The sequence below is a fragment of the Mus caroli genome, unplaced genomic scaffold, assembly GCF_978045245.1.
Source record: "Mus caroli unplaced genomic scaffold, Mus_caroli_1 scaffold_11, whole genome shotgun sequence".
Classification (NCBI taxonomy): Eukaryota; Metazoa; Chordata; class Mammalia; order Rodentia; family Muridae; genus Mus; species Mus caroli.
The window spans coordinates 16,710,024-16,731,361 of NW_028227266.1; the positions used below are offsets into that span (position 1 = coordinate 16,710,024).

The following is a 21,338-nucleotide window of genomic DNA, read 5'->3' on the forward strand; positions in this document are numbered from 1 at the left end:
TCACATTCTTCTACATGATAACCACCAGTTGTGCCAGTATCATTTGTTCAAAATGCTGTCTTGTTCCACTGGATGGTTGTAGCTCCCTTGCCAAAGTTCAAGTGACCATAGGTGTGTGGGTTCATTTCTGGGTCTTCAATTCGATTCCATTGGTCTACTTGTCTGTCGTTATACCAGTACCATGCAGTTTTTTATCACAATTGCTCTCTAGAAAAGCTTTAGGTCAGGCATGGTTATTCCACCAGAGGTTCTTTTATCCTTGAGAAAAATTTTTGTTGTCCTAGGTTTTTTATTATTCCATATGAATTTGCAGGTTGCTCTTTCAAATTCAGTGAAGAATTGAGTTGGAATTTTGATGGGGATTGCATTGAATATGTAGATTGCTTTAGGCAAGATAGCCATTTTTACTATATTGATCCTGCCAATCTATGAGCATGGGATATCTTTCCATCTTCTGAGATCTTCTTTAACTTCTTTCTTCAGAGACTTAAAGTCCTTTTTATACAGATCTTTCACTTCCCTAGTTAGAGTCACACCAACGTATTTTATATTATTTGTGACTATTGAGAAGCGTGTTGTTTCCCTAATTTCTTTCTCAGCCTGTTTATTCTTTGTGTAGAGAAAGGCCATTGACTTGTTTGAGTTAATTTTATATCGAGCTACTTCACTGAAGCTGTTTATCAGGTTTAGGAATTCTCTGGTGGAATTTTTAGGGTCACTTATATATACTATCATATCTGCAAAAAATGACAATTTGACTTCTTCCTTTCCAATTTGTATCCCCTTGATCTCCTTTTGTTGTCAAATTGCTCTGGCTAGGACTTCAAGTACAATGTTGAATAGATAGGGAGAAAGTGGCCAGCCTTGTCTGGTCCCTGATTTTAGTGGGATTGCTTCCAGCTTCTCACCATTTACTTTGATGTTGGCTACTGGTTTTCTGTAGATTGCTTTTATCATGTTTGGTATGGTCCTTGAATTCCTGAACTTTTCAAGACTTTGCTCATAAATGGGTATTGGATTTTGTCGAATGCTTTCTCTGCATCTAAGGAGATGATCATGTGGTATTTGTCTTTGAGTTTGATTATATGCTGGATGACATTGATGGATTTCTGTATATTAAACCATTCCTGCATCCTTGGAATAAAACCTACTTGGTTAGGATGGATGATTGTTTTAATGTGTTCTTGGAATCGGTTAGCAAGAATTTTTTTGAGTATCTTTGCATCGATATTCATAAGGGAAATTGGGTGATGTTCTCTATCTTTGTTGGATCTCTGTGGTTTAGGTATCAAAGTAATTGTGGCTTCATAGAATGAGTTAGGTAGATACCTTCTACTTCTATTTTGTGGAATAGTTTGTGAAGAACTGGAATAAGATCTTCTTTGAAGGTATAGAACTCTGCACTAAACCCATCTGGTCCTGGGCTTTTTTTGGCTGGGAGACTATTAATGACTGCTTCTATTTCTTTAGGGCATATGGGACTATGTAAATCTTTAACTTGATCCTGATTTAAATTTGGTCCCTGGTATCTTTCTAGATATTTGTTCATTTCATCCAGGTTTTCCACTTTTGTTGAGTATAGCCTTTTTGGAAGGATCTAATGGTATTTTGGATTTCTTCAGTATCTGTTGTTATGTCTCCCTTTTCATTTCTGATTTTGTTAATTAGAAAGTTGTCCCTGTGCCCTCTAGCGAGCCTGGCTAAAGGTTTATCTATCTTGTTGATTTTCTCAAGAACCTGCTCCTCATATGGTTGATTCTTTGAATAGTTCTTCTTGTTTCCACTTGCTTGTTTTCACCCCTGAGTTTGATTATTTCCTCCTGTCTACTCCTCTTGAGTGAATTTGCTTCCTTTTTTTCTATGGATTTTAGGTGTATTGTCAAACTGCTAGTGTGTGCTCTCACTAGTTTCTTTTTAGGAGCACTCAGAGCTATGAGTTTTCCTCCAAAAAATGCTTTCATTGTGTCCCATAATTTTGGGTAAGTTGTGGCTTCATTTTCAATAATCTCTAAAAAGTCTTTAATTTTTTTTCTTTATTCCTTCCTTGACCAAGTTAGCATTGAGAAAACGTTATTCATTTTCCACGTGAATGTTGGCTGTCCATTATTTATGTTGTTATTGAAGATCAGCATTAGTCCATGGTGTTCTGATAGGATGCATGGGATAATTTCAATATTTTTGTATCTGTTTAGGCCTGTTTTGTGACCAATTATATGGTCAATTTTGTAGAAGGTACCATGAGGTGCTGAGAAGAAGGTATATCCTTTTGTTTTAGGATAAAATGTTCTGTAGTTATCTGTTAAGTCCATTTGTTTCTTAACTTCTGTTAGTTTCATTGTATCCCTATTTAGTTTCTGTTTCCACAATCTGTCCATTGATGAAAGTGTTCTGTTGAAGTATCCCACTATTATTTTGTGAGGTACAATGTGTGATTTGAGCTTTATTAACGTTTCTTTAATGAATGTGGCTGTCCTTGCATTTGGAACATAGATATTCAGAATTGAGAGTTCATCTTGGAGGATTTTTACCTTTGATGAGTTGAAATGTCCCTCCTTGTCTGTTTTGATAACTTTGGGTCGGAAGTCGATTTTATTCGATATTGGAATGGTTACTCCAGCTTGTTTCTTCAGACCATGTGCTTGGAAAATTGTTTTCCAGCCGTTCACTCTGAGGTGGTGTCTATCTTTTTCCCTGAGATGGGTTTCCTGTAAGCAGCAGAATGTTGGGTCCTGTTTGTGTAGCCAGTCTGTTTGTCTCTGTCTTTTTATTGGGAAATTGAGTACATTGATATTAAGAGATATTAAGGGAAAGTAATTGTTGCTTCCTATTATTTTTGTTGTTAGAGTTAGAATTCTGTTCTTTTGGCTGTATTCTTTTTGGTTTGTTGTTGGATTACTATTTGCTTTTTTTTTAGGACCTGGTTTCTGTCCTTGTATTGGTTTCTTTTCAGTTAGTATCATTTGAAGGGCTGGATTCTTGGAAAGATAATGTGTAGATTTGGTTTTGTGGTAGAATGCTTTGGTTTCTCCATCTATGGTAATTGAGAGTTTGGCTGGGTATAGTAGCCTGTACTGACACTGTGTTTACTTAGTGTCTGTATAACAACTGTCCAGGATCTTCTGGCTTTCATAGTCTTTGGTAAAAAATCTGGTGTAATTCGGATAGGCCTGCCTTTATATGTTACTTGACCTTTTTCCCCTACTGCTTGTAATATTCTCTATTTAGTGCATTTGTTATTCTGATTATTATGTGTCAGGAGGAATTTCTTTTTTTTTTCTTCCAAAACACCATTTGTGCTTTATTGGTCCTAGAATGTTGTCCCAATCATTTGTTATGCAGGTAGCTCCCTGCCCAAGGCTACAAAACCCTAGCTACTTAAAAAGGTAAAATATCACCTGATGGTAGTGGCACTTGCACTTAGGAGGCAGAGGCAGATAGATCTCTGAGTTCAAGGCCAGCCTGGTCTACATAGCAAGTTCCAGGACAAACAGGGCTACATCGTGAGACCCTGTCTAGAAAAACCTGAAAAACAAACAAACAAACAAAAAACCAAAGCCAAAACAAACAAACAAACAAACAAACAAACAAACAAAAAATCAGGTAACACACACCATTTACATTGCTATAAAACAAAGGGCTGGTCTCTTACTCACTCAGCTCTCCCAAAGTGCAAGAGCTGCTTTTGTTCCCCCAAGAAAGTAAGTGGAGAAAGTAAGAATTGGTGTTTAATGAAGACTGGACTGGAGAAGGGAAAGGTGAATTGCTTCTGGTTTTGTGTAAGTCTTTTTTTGTTTTTTCTGCATTTTCTTTTATTTTTAACTTTTAATATTTTTATTACATATTTTCCTCAATTACATTTCCAATGCTATCCCAAAAGTCCCCTATAGCGCCCCCCACTTCCCTACCCATCCATTCCCATTCTTTTGGCCCTGGCATTCCCCTATATTGGAGCATATAAAGTTTGCAAGTCCAATGGGCCTCTCTTTCCATTGATTGCCGACTAGGCCATCTTTCGATACATATGCAGCTAGAGACAAGAGCTCCAGGGTTCTGGTTAGTACATCATGTTGTTCCAACAATAGGGTTGCAGATCCCTTTAGCTCCTGGGGTACTTTCTCTAGCTTCTCCATTGGGAGCCCTGTGATACATCCAATAGCTGACTGTGAGCATCCACTCCTGTGTTTGCTAGGCCCCAGCATCGTCTCACAAGAGACAGCTATATTTGGGTCCTTTCAGCAAAATCTTGCTAGTGTATGCAATGGTGTCAGCATTTAGAAGCTGATTATGGGATGGATCCCTGGATACGGCAGTCTCTAAATGGTCCATCCTTTCATCACAGCTACGAACTTTGTCTCTATAACTCCTTCCCTGGGTGTTTTGTTCCCAAGTCTAAGAAGGTGCACAGTGTCCACACTTTGGTCTTCATTCTTCTTGAGTTTCATGCGTTTAGCAAATTGTATCTTATATCTTGGGTATCCTAAGTTTTGGGCTAATATCCACTTATCAGTGAATACATATTGTGTGAGTTCTTTTGTGATTGTGTTACTTCACTCAAGATGATGCCCTCCATGTCCATCCATTTGGCTAGGAATTTCATAAATTCATTCTTTTTAATAGCTGAGTAGTACTCCATTGTGTAAATGTACCATAATTTCTGTATCCATTCCTCTGTTGAGGGACATCTGGGTTCTTTCCAGCTTCTGGCTAGTATAAATAGGGTTGCTATGAACATAGTGGAGCATGTGTCCTTTTTACCTGTTGGGACATCTTCTGGATATATGCCCAGGAGAGGTATTGCTGGATCCTCCGGTAGTACTATGTCCAATTTTCTGAGGAACCGCCAGACTGATTTCCAGAGTGGTTGTACAAGCTTGCAATCCCACCAACAATGGAGGAGTGTTCCTCTTTCTCCACATCCTCGCCAGCATCTGCTGTCACATGATTTCCTGATCCTAGCCATTCTGACTGGTGTGAGGTGGAATCTCAGGGTTGTTTTGATTTGAATTTCCCTGATGATTAAGGATGTTGAACATTTTTTCAGGTGTTTCTCTGCCATTCGATATTCCTCAGGTGAGAATTCTTTGTTCAGTTCTGAGCCCCATTTTTTAATGGGGTTGTTTGACTTTCTGGAGTCCACCTTCTTGAGTTCTTTATATATATTGGATATTAGTCCCTTATCTGATTTAGGATAGGTGAAGATCCTTTCCCAATCTGTTGGTGGTTTTTTTGTCTTATTGATGGTGTCTTTAGCCTTGCAGAAGCTTTGTAGTTTCATGAGGTCCCACTTGTCAATTCTCGATCTTACAGCACAAGCCATTACTGTTCTATTCAGGAATTTTTCCCCTGTGCCCATATCTTCAAGGCTTTTCCCCACTTTCTCCTCTATAAGTTTCAGTGTCTCTGGTTTTATGTGAAGTTCATTGATCCACTTAGACTTGACCTTGGTACAAGGAGATAGGAATGGATCGATTTGCATTCTTCTACATGTTAACAACCAGTTGTGCCAGCACCATTTGTTGAAAATGCTGTCTTTCTTCCACTGGATTTTTTTAGCTCCCTTGTCGAAGATCAAGTGACCATAGGGGTGTGGGTTCATTTCTGGGTCTTCAATTCTATTCCATTGGTCTATTTGTCTGTCACTATACCAGTACCATGCAGTTTTTATCACAATTGCTCTGTAGTAGAGCTTTAGGTCCGGCATGGTGATTCCACCAGAGGTTCTTTTATCCTTGAGAAGAGTTTTTGCTATCCTAGGTTTTTTGTTATTCCAGATGAATTTGCAGATTGCACTTTCTAATTCGTTGAAGAATTGATTTGGAATTTTGATGGGGATTGCATTGAATCTGTAGATTGCTTTTGGCAAGATAGCCATTTTTACAATGTTGATTCTGCCGATCCATGAGCATGGGAGATCTTTCCATCTTCTGAGATCTTCTATAATTTCTTTCTTCAGAGATTTGAAGTTTTTATTATACAGATCTTTCACTTCCTAAGTTAGAGTCACGCCAAGATATTTTATATTATTTGTGACTATTGAGAAGGGTGTTGTTTCCCTAATTTCTTTCTCAGTCTGTTTATTCTTTGTGTAGAGAAAGGCCATTGATTTGTTTGAGTTAATTTTATATCCAGCTACTTCACCGAAGCTGTTTATCAGGCTTAGGAGTTCTCTGGTGGAATTTTTAGGGTCACTTATATATACTATCATATCATCTGCAAAAAGTGATATTTTGACTTCATCTTTTCCAATTTGTATCCCTTTGATCTCCTTTTGTTGTCGAATTGCTCTGGCTAGGACTTCAAGTACAATGTTGAATAGGTATGGAGAAAGTGGACAGCCTTGTCTAGTCCCTGATTTTAGAGGGATTGCTTCAAGCTTCTCACCATTTACTTTGATGTTGGCTACTGGTTTGCTGTAGATTGCTTTTATCATGTTTAGGTATGGGCCTTGAATTCCTGATCTTTCCAAGACTTTTATCATGAATGGGTGTTGGATCTTGTCAAATGCTTTTTCCGCATCTAACGAGATGACCATGTGGTTTTTGTCTTTGAGTTTGTTTATATAGTGGATTACATTGATGGATTTCCTTATATTGAACCATCCCTGCATCCCTGGGATGAAACCTACTTGGTCAGGATGGATGATTGTTTTGATGTGTTCTTGGATTCGGTTAGCAAGAACTTTATTGAGGATTTTTGCATCAATATTCATAAGGGATATTGGTCTGAAGTTTTCTATCTTTGTTGGATCTTCTTGTGGTTTAGGTATATCAGAGTAATTGTGGCTTCATAGAATGAGTTGGGTAGAGTATCTTCTGTTTCTATTTTGTGGAATAGTTTGTGAAGAACTGGGATTAGATCTTCTTTGAAGGTCTGATAGAACTCTGCACTAAACCCATCTGGTCCTGGGCTTTTTTTAGTTGGGAGACTATTAATGACTGCTTCTATTTCTTTGGGGGATATAGGGCTGTTTAGATCATTAACCTGATCTTGATTCAACTTTGGTACCTGGTATCTGTCTAGGAACTTCTCCATTTCATCCAGGTTCTCCAGTTTTGTTGCGTATAGCCTTTGGTAGAAGGATCTGATGGTGTTTTGGATGTCTTCAGGATCTGTTGTTATGTCTCCTTTTTCATTTCTGATTTTGTTAATTAGGATGCTTTCCCTGTGCCCTCTAGTGAGTCTTGCTAAGGGTTTATCTATCTTGTTGCTTTTCTCAAAGAACCAGCTCCTTGATTGGTTGATTCTTTAAATAGTTCTTCTTGTTTCCACTTTTTTGATTTCGCCCCTGAGTTTGATTATTTCCTGCCATCTACTCCTCTTGGGTGAATTTGCTTCCTTTTGTTCCAGTGCTTTTAGGTATGTTGTCAAGCTGCTAATGTGTGCTCTCTCTAGTTTCCTTTTGGAGGCACTCAGAGCTATGAGTTTTCCTCTTAGAAATGCTTTCATTGCGTCCCATAAGTTTGGGTATGTTGTGACTTCATTTTCATTGAACTCTAAAAAGTCCTTAATTTCTTTCTTTATTCCTTCCTTGACCAAGGTATCATTGAGAAGAGTGTTGTTCAGTTTCCACATGAAGGTTGGCTTTCTATTATTTATTTTGTTATTGAAGATCAGCCTTAGTCCATGGTGATCTGATAGGATGCATGGGACAATTTCAATATTTTTGTATCTGTTGAGGCCTGTTTTGTGACCAATTATGTGGTCAATTTTGGAGAAGGTACCATGAGGTGCTGAGAAGAAGGTATATCCTTTTGTTTAAGGATAGAATGTTCTGTAGATATCTGCCAGATCCATTTGATTCATAATTTCTCTTAGTTTCTCTGTGTTTAGTTTCTGTTTCCATGATCTGTCCATTGGTGAAAGTGGTGTGTTGAAGTCTCCCACTATTATTGTATGAGGTGCAATGTGTGCTTTGAGATTTACTAAAGTTTCTTTAATGAATGTGGCTGCCTTTGTATTTGGAGCATAGATATTCAGGATTGATAGTTCCTCTTGGAGGATTTTACCTTTGATGAGTATGAAGTGTCCCTCCCTGTCTTTTTTAATGACTTTGCGTTGGAAGTCAATCTTATCAGATATTAGAATGGCTACTGCAGCTTGTTTCTTCATACCATTTGCTTGGAAAATTTGTTTTCAGCCTTTCATTCTGAGGTAGTGTCTATCCTTTTCTCTGAGATGAGTTTCCTGTAAGCAGCAAAATGTTGGGTCTTGTTTGTGTAGCCAATTTGTTAGTCTATGTCTTTTTATCGGGGAGTTGAGTCCATTGATATTAAGAGATATTAAGGAAAAGTAATTGTTTTTTCCTGTTATTTTTGTTGTTAAAGTTGGCATTCTGTTCTTGTGGCTGTCTTCTTTTAGGTTTGTTGAGGGATTACCTTCTTGTTGTTTCTAGGGCGTGGTTCCTGGCCTTGTATTGGTTTTTTTCTGTTATTATCCTTTGAAGGGCTGGATTCGTGGAGAGATAATGTGTGAATTTGGTTTTGTCGTGGAATACTTTGGTTTCTCCATCTATGTTAATTGAGAGTTTGGCTGGGTATAGTAGCCTGGGCTGGAATTTGTGTTCTTTTAGTGTCTGTATAACATCCGTCCAGGATCTTCTGGCTTTCATAGTCTCTGGTGAAAAATCTGGTGTAATTCTGATAGGCTTGCCTTTATATGTTACTTGGCCTTTTTCTCTTACTGCTTTTAGTATTCTATCTTTATTTAGAGCATTTGTTGTTCTGATTATTATGTGTCGGGAGGTCTTTCTTTTCTGGTCCAGTCTATTTGGAGTTCTGTAGGCTTCTTGTATGTTCATGGGCATCTCTTTCTTTAGATTTGGGAAGTTTTCTTCTATAATTTTGTTGAAGATGTTTGCTGGTCCTTTGAGTTGAAAATCTTCATTCTCATCAACTCCTATTATCCGTAGGTTTGGTCTTCTCATTGTGTCCTGTATTTCTTGGATGTTTTGAGTTAGGATTTTTTTGCATTTTACATTTTCCTTGATTGTTGTGCCGATGTTCTCTATGGAATCTTCTGCACCTGAGATTCTCTCTTCCATCTCTTGTATTCTGTTGCTGATGCTGGTATCTATGGTTCCAGATTTCTTTCCTATGGTTTCTATCTCCAGTGTTGCCTCATTTTGGGTTTTCTTTATTGTGTCTACTTCCCTTTTTAGGTCTAGTATGGTTTTGTTCATTTCCATCATCTGTTTGGATGTGTTTTCCTGTTTTTCATTAAGGACTTCTACCTGTTTGATTATGTTATCCTGTTTTTCTTTAAGGATTTGTAACTCTTTAGCAGTGTTCTCCTGCAATTCTTTAAGGGATTTTTGTGCTTCCTATTTACTGTCTTCTACCTGTTTACCAGTGTTCCTTTGTATTTCTTTAAGTGTGTTATTAAAGTCCTTCTTGAAGTCCTCTACCATCATCAGGAGATATGCTTTTAGATCCGTGTCTAGCTTTTCCGGTGTGTTGGGGTGCCCTGGACTGGGCGAAGTGGGAGTGCTGGGTTCTGATGATGGTGAGTGGTCTTGGTTTCTGTTAGTAAGATTATTACGTTTACCTTTCGCCATCTGGTAATCTCTGGGGTTAGTTGTTGTCGTTGTCACTGTTTAAAGATTGGAGCAGAAGCTGTGTTCCACTCACCAGCAGTCTCAAAATCCTGTGGCGGGGGTCGTGGGTAGCTGGTGGTACCCCGGTGCTGGTCCAGCCGGAAGAGGCCTGTGGTCCTACTCAGGCCGGTTTTCTACTTCCCTAACTAATGCAGTCTCTGGTCCTGTGCGCAATTGGATTGGAGCAGAAGCTGTGTTCCACTCTCCAGAAGTCTTAAGATCCTGTGGCGGGTGTTGTGGGTATCTGGCGAGTGTCAGCTGACCCTGCGCTCTAGCTATCCCAGTGCTGATCTGGCCGGATGAGGCCTATGGCCCTACTCAGGCCGGTTTCTGCTTCCCTAACTAATGCAGTCTCAGGTCCCGCAAGCAATTGGATTGGAGCAGAAGCTGTGTTCCACTCACCAGAAGTCTTAAGATCCTGTGGCGGGTGTTGTGGGTAGCTGGCGAGTGTCAGCCGACCCTAGCTACCCCGGTGCTTTTCTGTGTTTACTTGGTGTCTGTACAACAACTGTCCAGGATCTTCTGGCTTTCATAGTCTCTGGTAAAAAATCTGGTGTAATTCGGATAGGCCTGCCTTTATATGTTACTTGACCTTTCTCCCTTACTGCTTTTAATATTCTCTCTTTATTTAGTGCATTTGTTGTTCTGATTATTATGTGTCAGGAGGAATTTCTTTTCTGCTCCAGTGTATTTGGAATTCTGTAGCCTTCTATGTTCATGGGCATGTCATTCTTTAGGTTTGTGAAGTTTTCTTCTATAAGTTTGTTGAAGATATTTGCTGGCCCTTGAAGTTGAAAATCTTCATTCTCATATTCTCCTATTATCTGTAGGTTTGGTCTTCTCATTGTGTCCTGGATTTCCTGGATGTTTTGAGTTAGGATCTTTTTGCATTTTGTATTTTTTTTTTGATTGTTGTGCCGATGTTCTCTATGAAATCTTCTGCACCTGATATTCTCTCGCCTTTCGCTTATATTCTGTTGCGGAGGCTCGCATCTATGGTTCCAGATTTCTTTCCTAGGGTTTCTATCTCCAGCATTGCCTGACTTTGGGTTTTCTTTATTGTGTCTACTTCCCTTTTTAGATCTTGGATGGTTTTATTCAATTCCATCAACTGCTTGGTTGTGTTTTCCTGCAATTCTTTAAGGGATTTTTGTGCTTCCTCTTTAATGTCTTCTACCTCTTTAGCACTGTTCTCCTTATTTATTTAAGTGAGTTATTAAAGTCCTTCTTGATGTCCTCTACCATCATCTTGAGATATGCTTTTAAATCCGGGACTACCTTTTCAGGTGTGCTGGGGTGCCCAGGACTTGGTGTGGTAGCAGTGCTATGTTCTGATGATGGTGAGTGGTCTTGGTTTCTGTTAGTACGATTCTTAGGTTTGCCTTTTCCCATCTGGTAATCTCTGGAGGTAGTTGTTATAGTTGCCTCTGGTTAGAGCTTGCTCCTCAGGTGATTCTCTTAGCCTCTATCACCAGACCTTGGAGTCTAGCTCTCTCCTGAGTTTCAGTGTTCAGAATACTCTCCACAGGCAAGCTCTCCTCTTGTAGGGAAGATGCCCAGATATCTGGTGTTTGAACTTGCCTCCTTGCAGAAGTTGTGATCCACTCACAAGAGGTCCTAAGATCCCGTGGAGATTCCTGTGGTGACCTTGTACCCAAGGTGCCCTGGTGCTGGCATGGACAGGAAGTGACTTGTGACCCTGATCAGGCCAGGTTTTCTACTTCCCTAATTATTGCAGTCTCAGGTCCCACGTGATTTGATTGGAGCAGAAGCTGTGTTCCACTCACCAGAGGTCTTGAGATCCGGAGGATTGTCCGGTGGGGACCTAGTGGGTGTCCTCAGACTCCAAGCCCAAGGTACCCCGGTGCTGGCATGGACAGGAAGGGGGATTTTTTCTTGATAATGAATTTTGGTTTATTCCAAGGGGACTGAGATTCTACTAGATGTCCTGCTTCTAGTTGCTACTATATTAGCGAAGAAGTGGCTTCTTTCTTTTCTTTAAGGAAAGACCACTGATGCATCCACAGCAGAATATCATTAAGCCATTGAATTTTATAGGCGTGGGATGCAGACAAGATAGTGGCCACTACTGAAAATACTCCAAACTTCTTGTGTTAGAGTGAGGTTTAGGATCTTCAAAAGTCTTAATTCCTTGTCCCTTCTTTTTTAGTCCATGACCAGGCAGAGGTCCCTGTTTGAATGTCTGCTTAGTCACAATCTCATTAGAACTACATATTATAATGCCCTCCTGTGACAAGAGATCTCTGCCCCATAGAGTTACAGGCAAATTTGACATAACATACAGCTGAATTTTTCCTGCTTTTCCTTCCCCAGCTCTCCAGGTGAGCAGTTTGGAACTTCATTTTGGGTTACCAGCATAACCAATTCCTTGAAGGTGAGTCAGTGTATCCGTCAAAGGCCAGTTTGAGGGCCAGTCCTGTCTTCTAATGATTTTTACATCGGCTCCAGTATCTATTAATCCTTCAAAGCTTTATCCTTCAAATGTCAATTTAAAGTTAGGTCTCTGATTATTAATAGATTGAGCTCAATTCACACCATAGGAGTCAAAACCACCTTGTCCTCTCTCATTCTTAATAAATCTGGACAGTGTTGGATATAGTGGAATTAAAACGAGTTGAGCAATTCCTTGATTAGCGGTTACAGTTATAACACCATGAGGGGAAGCAGCTATGATTTTAATTTCACCCTCATAATCATTATTTATAATACCTGGATAAAACTTCAGGCCTTTTACAATCCTGACCAAGTAAGCTTCATTCTAGGGATGCAGGGATGGTTTAATATACTGAAATCCATCAACATAATCCATTATATAAACAAAATCAAAGACAATAACCACATGATCATCTCGTTAGGTGCTGCAAAAGCATTTGACAATATCAAATACCCATTCATGAATAAGTCTTGGAAATATCAGGAATTCGAGGCCCATATCTAAATATGATAAAAAGCAATGTACAGCAAACCAGTAGCCAACATCAAAGTAAATGGTGAGAAGCTGGAAGCAATCCCACTAAAATCAGGGACTAGATAAGGCTGCCCACTTTCTTGATACCTATTAAACATAATTGAAGTCCTAGCCAGAGAAATTCGACAACAATAGAAAATTAACGGAATACAAATTGGAAAATGAAGAAGTCAAAATGTCATTTTTTGGCAGATTATATGATAGTATATATAAGTGACCCTAAAAATTCCACCAGAGAATTCCTAAACCTGATAAACAATTTCGGTGAAGTAGCTGGATATAAAATTAACTCAAACAAGTCAATGGACTTTCTCTACACAAAGGATAAACAGGCTAAGAAAGAAGTTAGGGAAACAACACCCTTCACAATAGTCAAAAATAATATAAAATACCTTGTTGTGACTCTAACTAGGTAAGTGAAAGATCTGTATGATAAGAACTTCAAGTCTCTGAAGAAAGAAATTAAAGATCTCAGAAGATGTAAAGATCTCCCATGCTCATGGATTGGCAGGATCAATATAGTAAATATGGATATCTTAGAAAAAGCAATCTACAGTTTCAATGGAATCCCCATCAAAATACAAACTCAATTGTATAAATAATTGGAAAGGGCAATCTGCAAATTCATCTGGAAGAAGAAAAAAACCTAGGATAGCAAAAATTCTTCTCAAAGATAAAAGAACCTCTGGTGGAATAAACATGCCTGACGTAAAGCTGTACTACAGAGCAAATATGATAAAAATTGCATGGTACTGGCATAAGACAGACAAGTAGACCAATGGAATAGAATTGAAGAACCAGAAATGAACCCACACACCTATGGTCACTTGATCTTTGACATGGCAACTAAAACCATCCAGTGGAAAAGAGACAGCATTTTCAAAAAATGGTGCTGCACAACTGGCAGTAATCATGTAGACGAATGCGAATTGATCCATTCCTATCTCCTTGTACTCAGGTAAAATCTAAGTGAATTGAGGAACTCCATATAAAACCAGAGACACTGAAACTTATAGAGGAGAAAGTAGGGAAAAGCCAAGAAGATATGGGCACAGGGGAAAAATTCCTGAATAGAACAGCAATGGCTTGTGCTGTAAAGTCAAGAATCAACAAATGGGTCCTCATAAAATTGCAGAGCCTCTGTAAGGCAAAAGGCACCGTCAATAAGACAAAAAGGCCACCAACAGATTGGGAAAGGTTATTTACATATCATAAATCAGATAGGGGACGACTATGCAATATATATAAAGAACTCAAGAAGGTGAACTCTGGAAAATCAAATAACCCCATTAAATAATGGGACTCAGAGCTAAACAAAGAATTCTCACCTGAGGAATACCGAATGGCTGAGAAGCACCTGAAAAGATGTTCAGCATCCTTAATCATCAGGGAAATGCAAATCAAAACAACCCTGAGATTCTACCTCACACCAGTCAGAATGGCTAGGATCAAAAATTCAGGTGACAGAAGATGCTGGCAAGGATTTGGAGAAAGAGGAACATTGTTCCAGTGTTGGTGGGATTGCAAGCTTGTACAACCACTCTGGAAATGAGTTTGGCGATTCCTCAGTAAATTGGACATAACATTACTGGAGGATCCCACAATACCTCTCCTGGGCATATATCCAGAAGATGTTCCAACTGGTAAGAAAGACACAAGCTCCACTATGTTCATAGTAGACTTATTTATAATAGCCAGAAGCTGGAAAGGACCCAGTTGTCCCTCCACAGAGGAATGAATACAGAAAATGTGGTACATTTACACAATGGAGTACTACTCAGCTATTAAAAAGAATGAATTTATGAAATTCCTATGCAAATTGACGGACCTGGAGGGCATCATCCTGAGTAAGGTAACCCAATCCAAAAGAACTCATGTGAAATGTACTCACAGATAAGTGGGTATTAGCCCAGAAACTTAGAATACCCAAGATAAAAGATACAATTTACAAAACACATGAAACTCATGAAGAACAAAGACCGAAGTGTGGACAGTTTGACCCTACATAGATTCGGGAATAAAACACCCATGGAAGGAGTTACAGAGACAAAATTTGGAGCTAAGATGAAAGGATGGACCATCTAGAGACTGCCATACTGGGGGATCCATCTCATAATCAAACTCCAAACACTGACACCATTGCATAGACTAGCAAGATTTTGCTGAAAGGACCCAGATATAGCTGTCTCTTATGGGGCTATGCCAGGGCCTATCAAATACAAAAGTGGATGCTCACAGTCAGCTATTGGATGGATTACAGTGCCCCCAATGGAGGAGCTAGAAAAAGTACCGAGCCATTGATTGTGACAGATACAGCCATCTATGTTTTTTAATTTCAACATCTTTAAGCTTCCCTGATATGTTTATACAACTTATTTGGCCTCAGGTATATTTTGAAATATATGTATATACAAATATGCATGTAACAATTATTAACAAAAAGGAGGCAACAAATTTGAAAGAGAGAAATGAAGCATATATGGAAGGTTTGGAAAGAGCAAAGAAAAGGTAAAAATGATATAATTATATTATAATCACAAAAATGAAAGAAAAAATAAGTCACTGCCTATAATATAGACATATATAATTGAAAGTAAGGGTAGAACCTGAAATGGCATGTAAAATACATGTAAAATAGTGAAAAACATGAATCTTCATAGCATAAAATCAGAAACTCAAGTACATGACTGTTGAATGAATCAAACCAAATTTCTTCTTACAGATATTAACTGAAAAAAAAATAGAAATTTTACCTGATACTTCATATGGAAAACATGATTCTCTACAAAGCACATTAATAATTCAATAAAATTGCATATATCAAACCTCATACTGTCTCATTTAATTGAAAATGTGCTTTGGTTTTCTAATATTTCTACAACCTGAAAGTCAAAAGAGTTACAGTTAAGATTCTCCCTGAGATAGGTAGGGTTATACTTTTCCCAGAATATTCACTTTTCCCTTTCTCTTCTACATGAGTATTAATAGATCCTTAGAGACTTGAATAGCTTAATGGATGATTATTGGCTCTGTGAATTGAGCCTCAAACTCATAAATACTTACTCTGTGTTTTTGCTCAAGATTTTAGCAGATCTGATCCAGAATAACTTACTTGCATGTTTTCTTCTCTCAAATACATCAGCTGCTTGAGAAGAGTCATGATTTATTGTCTTCCTTCCAGTCCTGAACTCAGAACCTGGGCCATCATCACAAACACAGGCCGAGTGTAAAAGTGTATCAGTCACTTTTAGTCATCTTTGAATGGAAATAATTACAGCCTTAGTAAGCTCTAATCTATGTAAGAAACAAATGAGAGACAGCAGTGCTTTTATTGTTGGCACCAGAAAGGTAAAGATATGTGGTTCGGGGTAATCAAAGACAAAATACATCAATAACCTAAGTTTTATGACATTGTGCAATAAAGTTTATTTTATTAGTTAAACATGTATTTATGAATTAGTTAATATGAGAGCTCTTATACTGTTTAGTTTTTTTACCCATTAAGATTTTAACTTATTAAGAACATTTTCAACCATAAAATGAAAGTGATATCTTTCTGAACTCTCTGCTATTGATTAAAAATATCATGAGCTTGAATATATGAAGAATGTAGAGATGAAAATGATCATAAGGACAAAATATCAAGAACCAGTGATTGGGGCATTGTACAACACATGTGAATATTTTATTTATCAAACTGAGATAGGAATATTTAGTTTAAGATCAGTCTAGTATCCTCAAATTTGAAGGCAAAGCTTCTACATAGCCAGAAATTGTAGGAAAATAAGAAACAAAAATGTGTGAATAGAAAAATATTTACCCAGGGTTCCAAATATCAAATCATGTAATTCATTGAACTTGTACCTTTATATATGTCAAACTATTTCTCTATAAAATATATTAATGCATTTTCATCATGTTAAGAAGTATATTTTATGTAACTTAATATGATTTTTTAATTTTTGAGATATAAATTTAATTCCAATATTTCTCCCTGGTTTTTCTTCCCTCCAAAGACTCACAAAAAGCCCTCCTAATTCCCCTTCAAATTAAAGAGCACATTTTTCATTAATGATTGTTGCATATATATATATGTATTCCTAAATATTTCCTGTTCACTTTCTTATATTGTTATTTCTATGAATGTTTGTATGGTTTATTATTCTTTTAGTAATTTTTAAAATGCATTGCATTCTAATGGTGTGATAGCAATTTGAATGCTGATGGTCAGATTACATCCCCTGCATAACCAAGAGCCATCTATTCTACCAATTGAACCTTAAATTTTTCTTCATCCCAATCTCTAAAAAACTCCTAGTCATTTTATTTTCTACTCTGTGTCACTAATATAACATGTAGTAGAGCTGTATATGCCTTTGTCCTTTCAGCTACAGTAAGAATATCCCTCAGATAGGATGAAGAAGGAGCAGTCAATCAGAATGTTAAAATCAAATAACACAAACCAAATCTGTAGAGTGTCCTCATTTGTTAATTTACCTACACTGTTTACTGCAGCATTTATTCTTGACACGTTCTCCAACATACACACACAAACTTCAATGCAAGAGAAACACGAAAATCACAGTTATAAGTTCTATACTGAGGAAATAGAAAGCTGTTAGAGGGATGTGAATAGATGACTCAATGTGTAAGATATTTGTCATACACAATGAGGATCTGAGTTTAATTACCAGCATCCATACAAGGGCATGGTGGGGTGTTTCTGTAACCTTCACACTGAGTAGGATTTCACTATCAGCCAATGTAATCCATGTAAGATCTAGGAAAAGTCAGATCAGGATCAATATATGCCTTAAAATATAAGATGGACCTTAAGAAAAGTTGATCTCTTACCAACTCAAATTTTTCACATGTGGACACACACTTTCATCACCGCAATAGAAATGTCTGAATTTACTTTGAAATTTCTAATTAAATCTCAAAACATATGCCAAAAGAGGGTGTAGGCTCCCATGCTGTTGGAGTTACAGGCTGTTGTCAACTACCTTATGTGAGTGGTGGGAACAAAACTTTGGTCCCCTTTAGGGAGAGGGAAGTGGATTTTAGCTGCTGATCCAACTCTCCATGCCTGATTTTAGCTTGTGTACTCAAAATATAAATCCATGAAATAATCTTATGCACTTTTAAAAGATTAAATATACATAACTTCTTCATAGATCTCTTTCATTAGAATGATATTTTCTGAAGGCAATATCAGTAAAAGGCATGTTCTTCTTTGCATGTAAATTTTTGATAGAGTGATTTTTACTGTTTATTGAGTAATTATTTGAAATATTTTTCTTTTCTATTATGCTTTTTCCTATTACCATATATTATAGTCACAGATGCCATTTTAGAAAGGGTTGTAAGAGTTTGCCACAACTGAGAAATGTAACTAAATTTAACTTTTGTCTATTTTGGGATTATTATCAGAGTTTGCAAGACAAAAAAACCTTTATTAAAAATTTAGTTTGGAGGTCACAGTTTTGTAACATACATGTTCAATCTATACAGCACTGGCTTTGATGATGGTGTCTTTGTGAATAGCTGAAATACAAATGTATTGGGAAGAAAGTGATAATATATTATAAGAGAAATTGACGGGGGTTAGAATCTCTTAACATCTATCCGGGCATATCTTGATTAATGTACTGTTCACAAGACTTCTCTTCTCCTTTATGTCATGACTTATCTAGTCTTGTCTTGTCTCGTCTCCTCTCGTCTCGTCTCGTCTCGTCTCGTCTCATCTCGTCTCGTCTCTTCTCATCTTGTCTCGTCTCGTCTCGTCTCGTCTCGTCTCGACTCATCTTGTCTCGTCTCCTCTGGTCTCTCTCCTCTCCTCTCCTCTCCTCTCCTCTCCTCTCCTCTCCTCTCCTCTCCTCTCCTCTCCTCTCCTCTCCTCTCCTCTCCTCTCCTCTCCTCTCCTCTCCTCTCCTCTCCTCTCCTCTCCTCTCCTCTCTTCTCTTCTCTTCTCTCTTCTTTCTCTTTCTCTTTCTCTTTCTCTCATTCTTTCCCCCTCTCTTTCTCCTTTGCTTTCTCTTCTCTTCTCTTCTCTTCTCTTCTCTTCTCTTCTCTTCTCTTCTCTTCTCTTCACTTCTCCTCTCCTCTCCTCTCCTCTCCACTCCTTTCCACTCCTCTCTTCCCTTCTCTTCTCGTCTTCATTCCCTTCTCTTCTGCTATCTTCCCATCTCTTTCTTTCTTTCTTTCTTTCTTTCTTTCTTTCTTTCTTTCTTTCTTTCTTTCTTTCTTACTTTCTTACTTTCTTTCTTCCTTCCTTCCTTCCTTCCTTCCTTCCTCCCTCCCTCCCTCGCTCCCTCCCTCCCTTCCTTCCTTCCTTTCTTCCTTCCTTAATTTCTCCTTTTTTATTTTACTATTTCCCCTACCTTTCTCTACCATGTTTTCTGATGGGAACAAATTTAGATTATTGCATATAACTGACAAGAGCTGTACCACTTATTTCTATTCAAATCATGAATTTCCCCTCTTCAATGTTTCAAGTATTTATCAAACAGAAAACAAAGCTCTTAGCCACAGAACCTTTTCCTGAGTAAATAGGTAATTTCTAAAAAAGAACAATTCTCATGTATGAATGGTTTCTTAAGAATTGCTGGTTTACAAACATATAGGCATGTAGACACTTACTTCTATACTGCTTAGTTCTCTACAATGGTCTTTTTTTTTTTTCTTTTCTTTTCAAAAGATGTCCTAGCCTTATGGAACCATATAATTCAACAGGAAACTTGGAATTCATTCTCCTTGGACTCTCAGAGGAACCCAAACAGCAGCTCATCTTATTTGCAGTGTTCCTGCTCCTATACCTGCTCACTATGCTTGGAAATCTTCTGATCATCTTGGCCATCAGCTCTGATTCCCACCTACACAGCCCAATGTACTTCTTCCTCTACAACCTTTCATTGTCTGACATGGGCTTCAGCAGCACCACCATCCCCAAACTGCTCCTAAACTTACATGCCCATAACAGATCCATAACTTATGCTGAATGCCTAACTCAGGTATCTTTCTTTATTCTTTTTGCGTGTATGGACAGTGTTCTACTGGTAGTGATGGCGTATGACAGATGGGTGGCCATTTGTCACCCTCTACATTACCAAGTCATTCTGAATCCTTGTCTGTGTAGATATTTAGTTGTAATGTCATTTTGTATCAGTCTCATTGATTCACAGGTGCACTGCTTTATGGTGTCACAACTAACATTTTGTACTAATATAGAAATCCCTCATTTCTTCTGTGATGTTCCAGAACTTGTAAAACTTGCTTGTTCTAACACTACTATCAATGACATAGTCATGTTTCTTTTAAGCATCATTATTGGTTTTCTCCCTGCCTCAGGAATATTTTACTCCTACTATAAAATTGCTTCTTCTATTTTTAGAGTTCCATCACTGTTTGGGAAATATAAAGCCTTCTCTACCTGTGGATCTCACCTGTCAGTTGTTTGCCTATTTTATGGAACAGGTATAGGTGTGTACCTTAGTTCAACAGTTTCTAGTTCTTCCAGGGAAAGTATGGTGGCTTCGGTAATGTATACAATAGTGGTTCCTATGATGAACCCCTTCATTTACAGCCTGAGGAACAGGGACATCAAGAAAGCCCTCTGGAAAATTGTCCATCAGATAACATAATTTAACTACCTGCATGATCCCTTAATGTATAGATTTTTTAACTGAGCCACATAACTCATTGTGGTGGCCTTTAAAATGAAGCAGTTATAAATATTGCTGACCATAAGTGATCAAAAATTAATTTATACATATAGGAAATCAAGGTCTATCTTGCTGCACTTGTCTAAATTACATGTTGTAGTTTCACTATGTCCTGATATCTGAACATATAACATCATAAGCTGGCACTGCACATGTTTTAACACACCAAAAAATGCATCCAGAAATAGTATAACTTGGTTTGGGTTTAACTGTTTTGAATTGCTATGCTTTTACCATATGTAAAAATGAAAACATAATGATTTAATTACAGAAGTAAATACTTTCAAATTTTTCTTAACATAGTTTACCATCATGTAAATATGAAACTAACATATATTAGACTTTTGTGCAAAATAGTTTAATTTTAAAATTTGATATTTGTGTTGCTGACTTGAGTTTCATATAACAGCTCTTTGTGCTACATACTTCTTGGGAAGGGGGACATACTCCACTTTGATTATGGGGCCATTGATAGCATCTTCCAGCTATAGGGTTAGCACTAAATTTGAGGACATATGTGCAACAGCAATTGGACTCAATGGATTATGTGACGAGAAGTCATGAAATTGGGTGGAGAACATATAATGAAGTATGGAGGGAGAATTGTTGGGGATAAAGTGGGAATAAGTGATTAATATGCTTATATTTCTTTATATGCATTTATGAACTCAAATGTTAAGGAAATATTTAAATCACTTAAAGAATTTTAACTTCATATTAAGACTGAATATGTAATAATTTCGGAAATAGTCTTGAATAAACTCTGGGCATTTTTTGCTATGTATTTATGTAACTCATATTACCCTGCAGTGATGTGTATTTTCTCAAAATATTAAATAATCTAAGAGAACATCGAACTTACATATTTTGATTGATAATATCATGGTCATAGTATTATCTTCATCAAAAGTGAAAACCTTACATCTAAATAATAAATATACAAATCACATTATTTTTAAATAGTGCATGGTGAAGATTGTTATTGTTATTCTCTAGAATTAAATGCATTCTACATGATATTTGATTACATGAA

At 37.6% G+C, this 21,338-nt stretch overlaps 1 protein-coding gene across 1 annotated transcript; it reads left to right on the forward strand.

The window, feature by feature from the left end:
• The first annotated feature begins 19,264 nt into the window (after positions 1–19,264).
• LOC110288219 (olfactory receptor 7E178-like) lies at positions 19,265–20,224 on the forward strand. Its single transcript, XM_021154623.2, has one exon. The coding sequence runs from the start codon at positions 19,295–19,297 to the stop codon at positions 20,222–20,224; it is 930 nt and encodes a 309-aa protein (XP_021010282.2). The 5' UTR covers positions 19,265–19,294.
• The last annotated feature ends 1,114 nt before the right edge of the window (positions 20,225–21,338 follow it).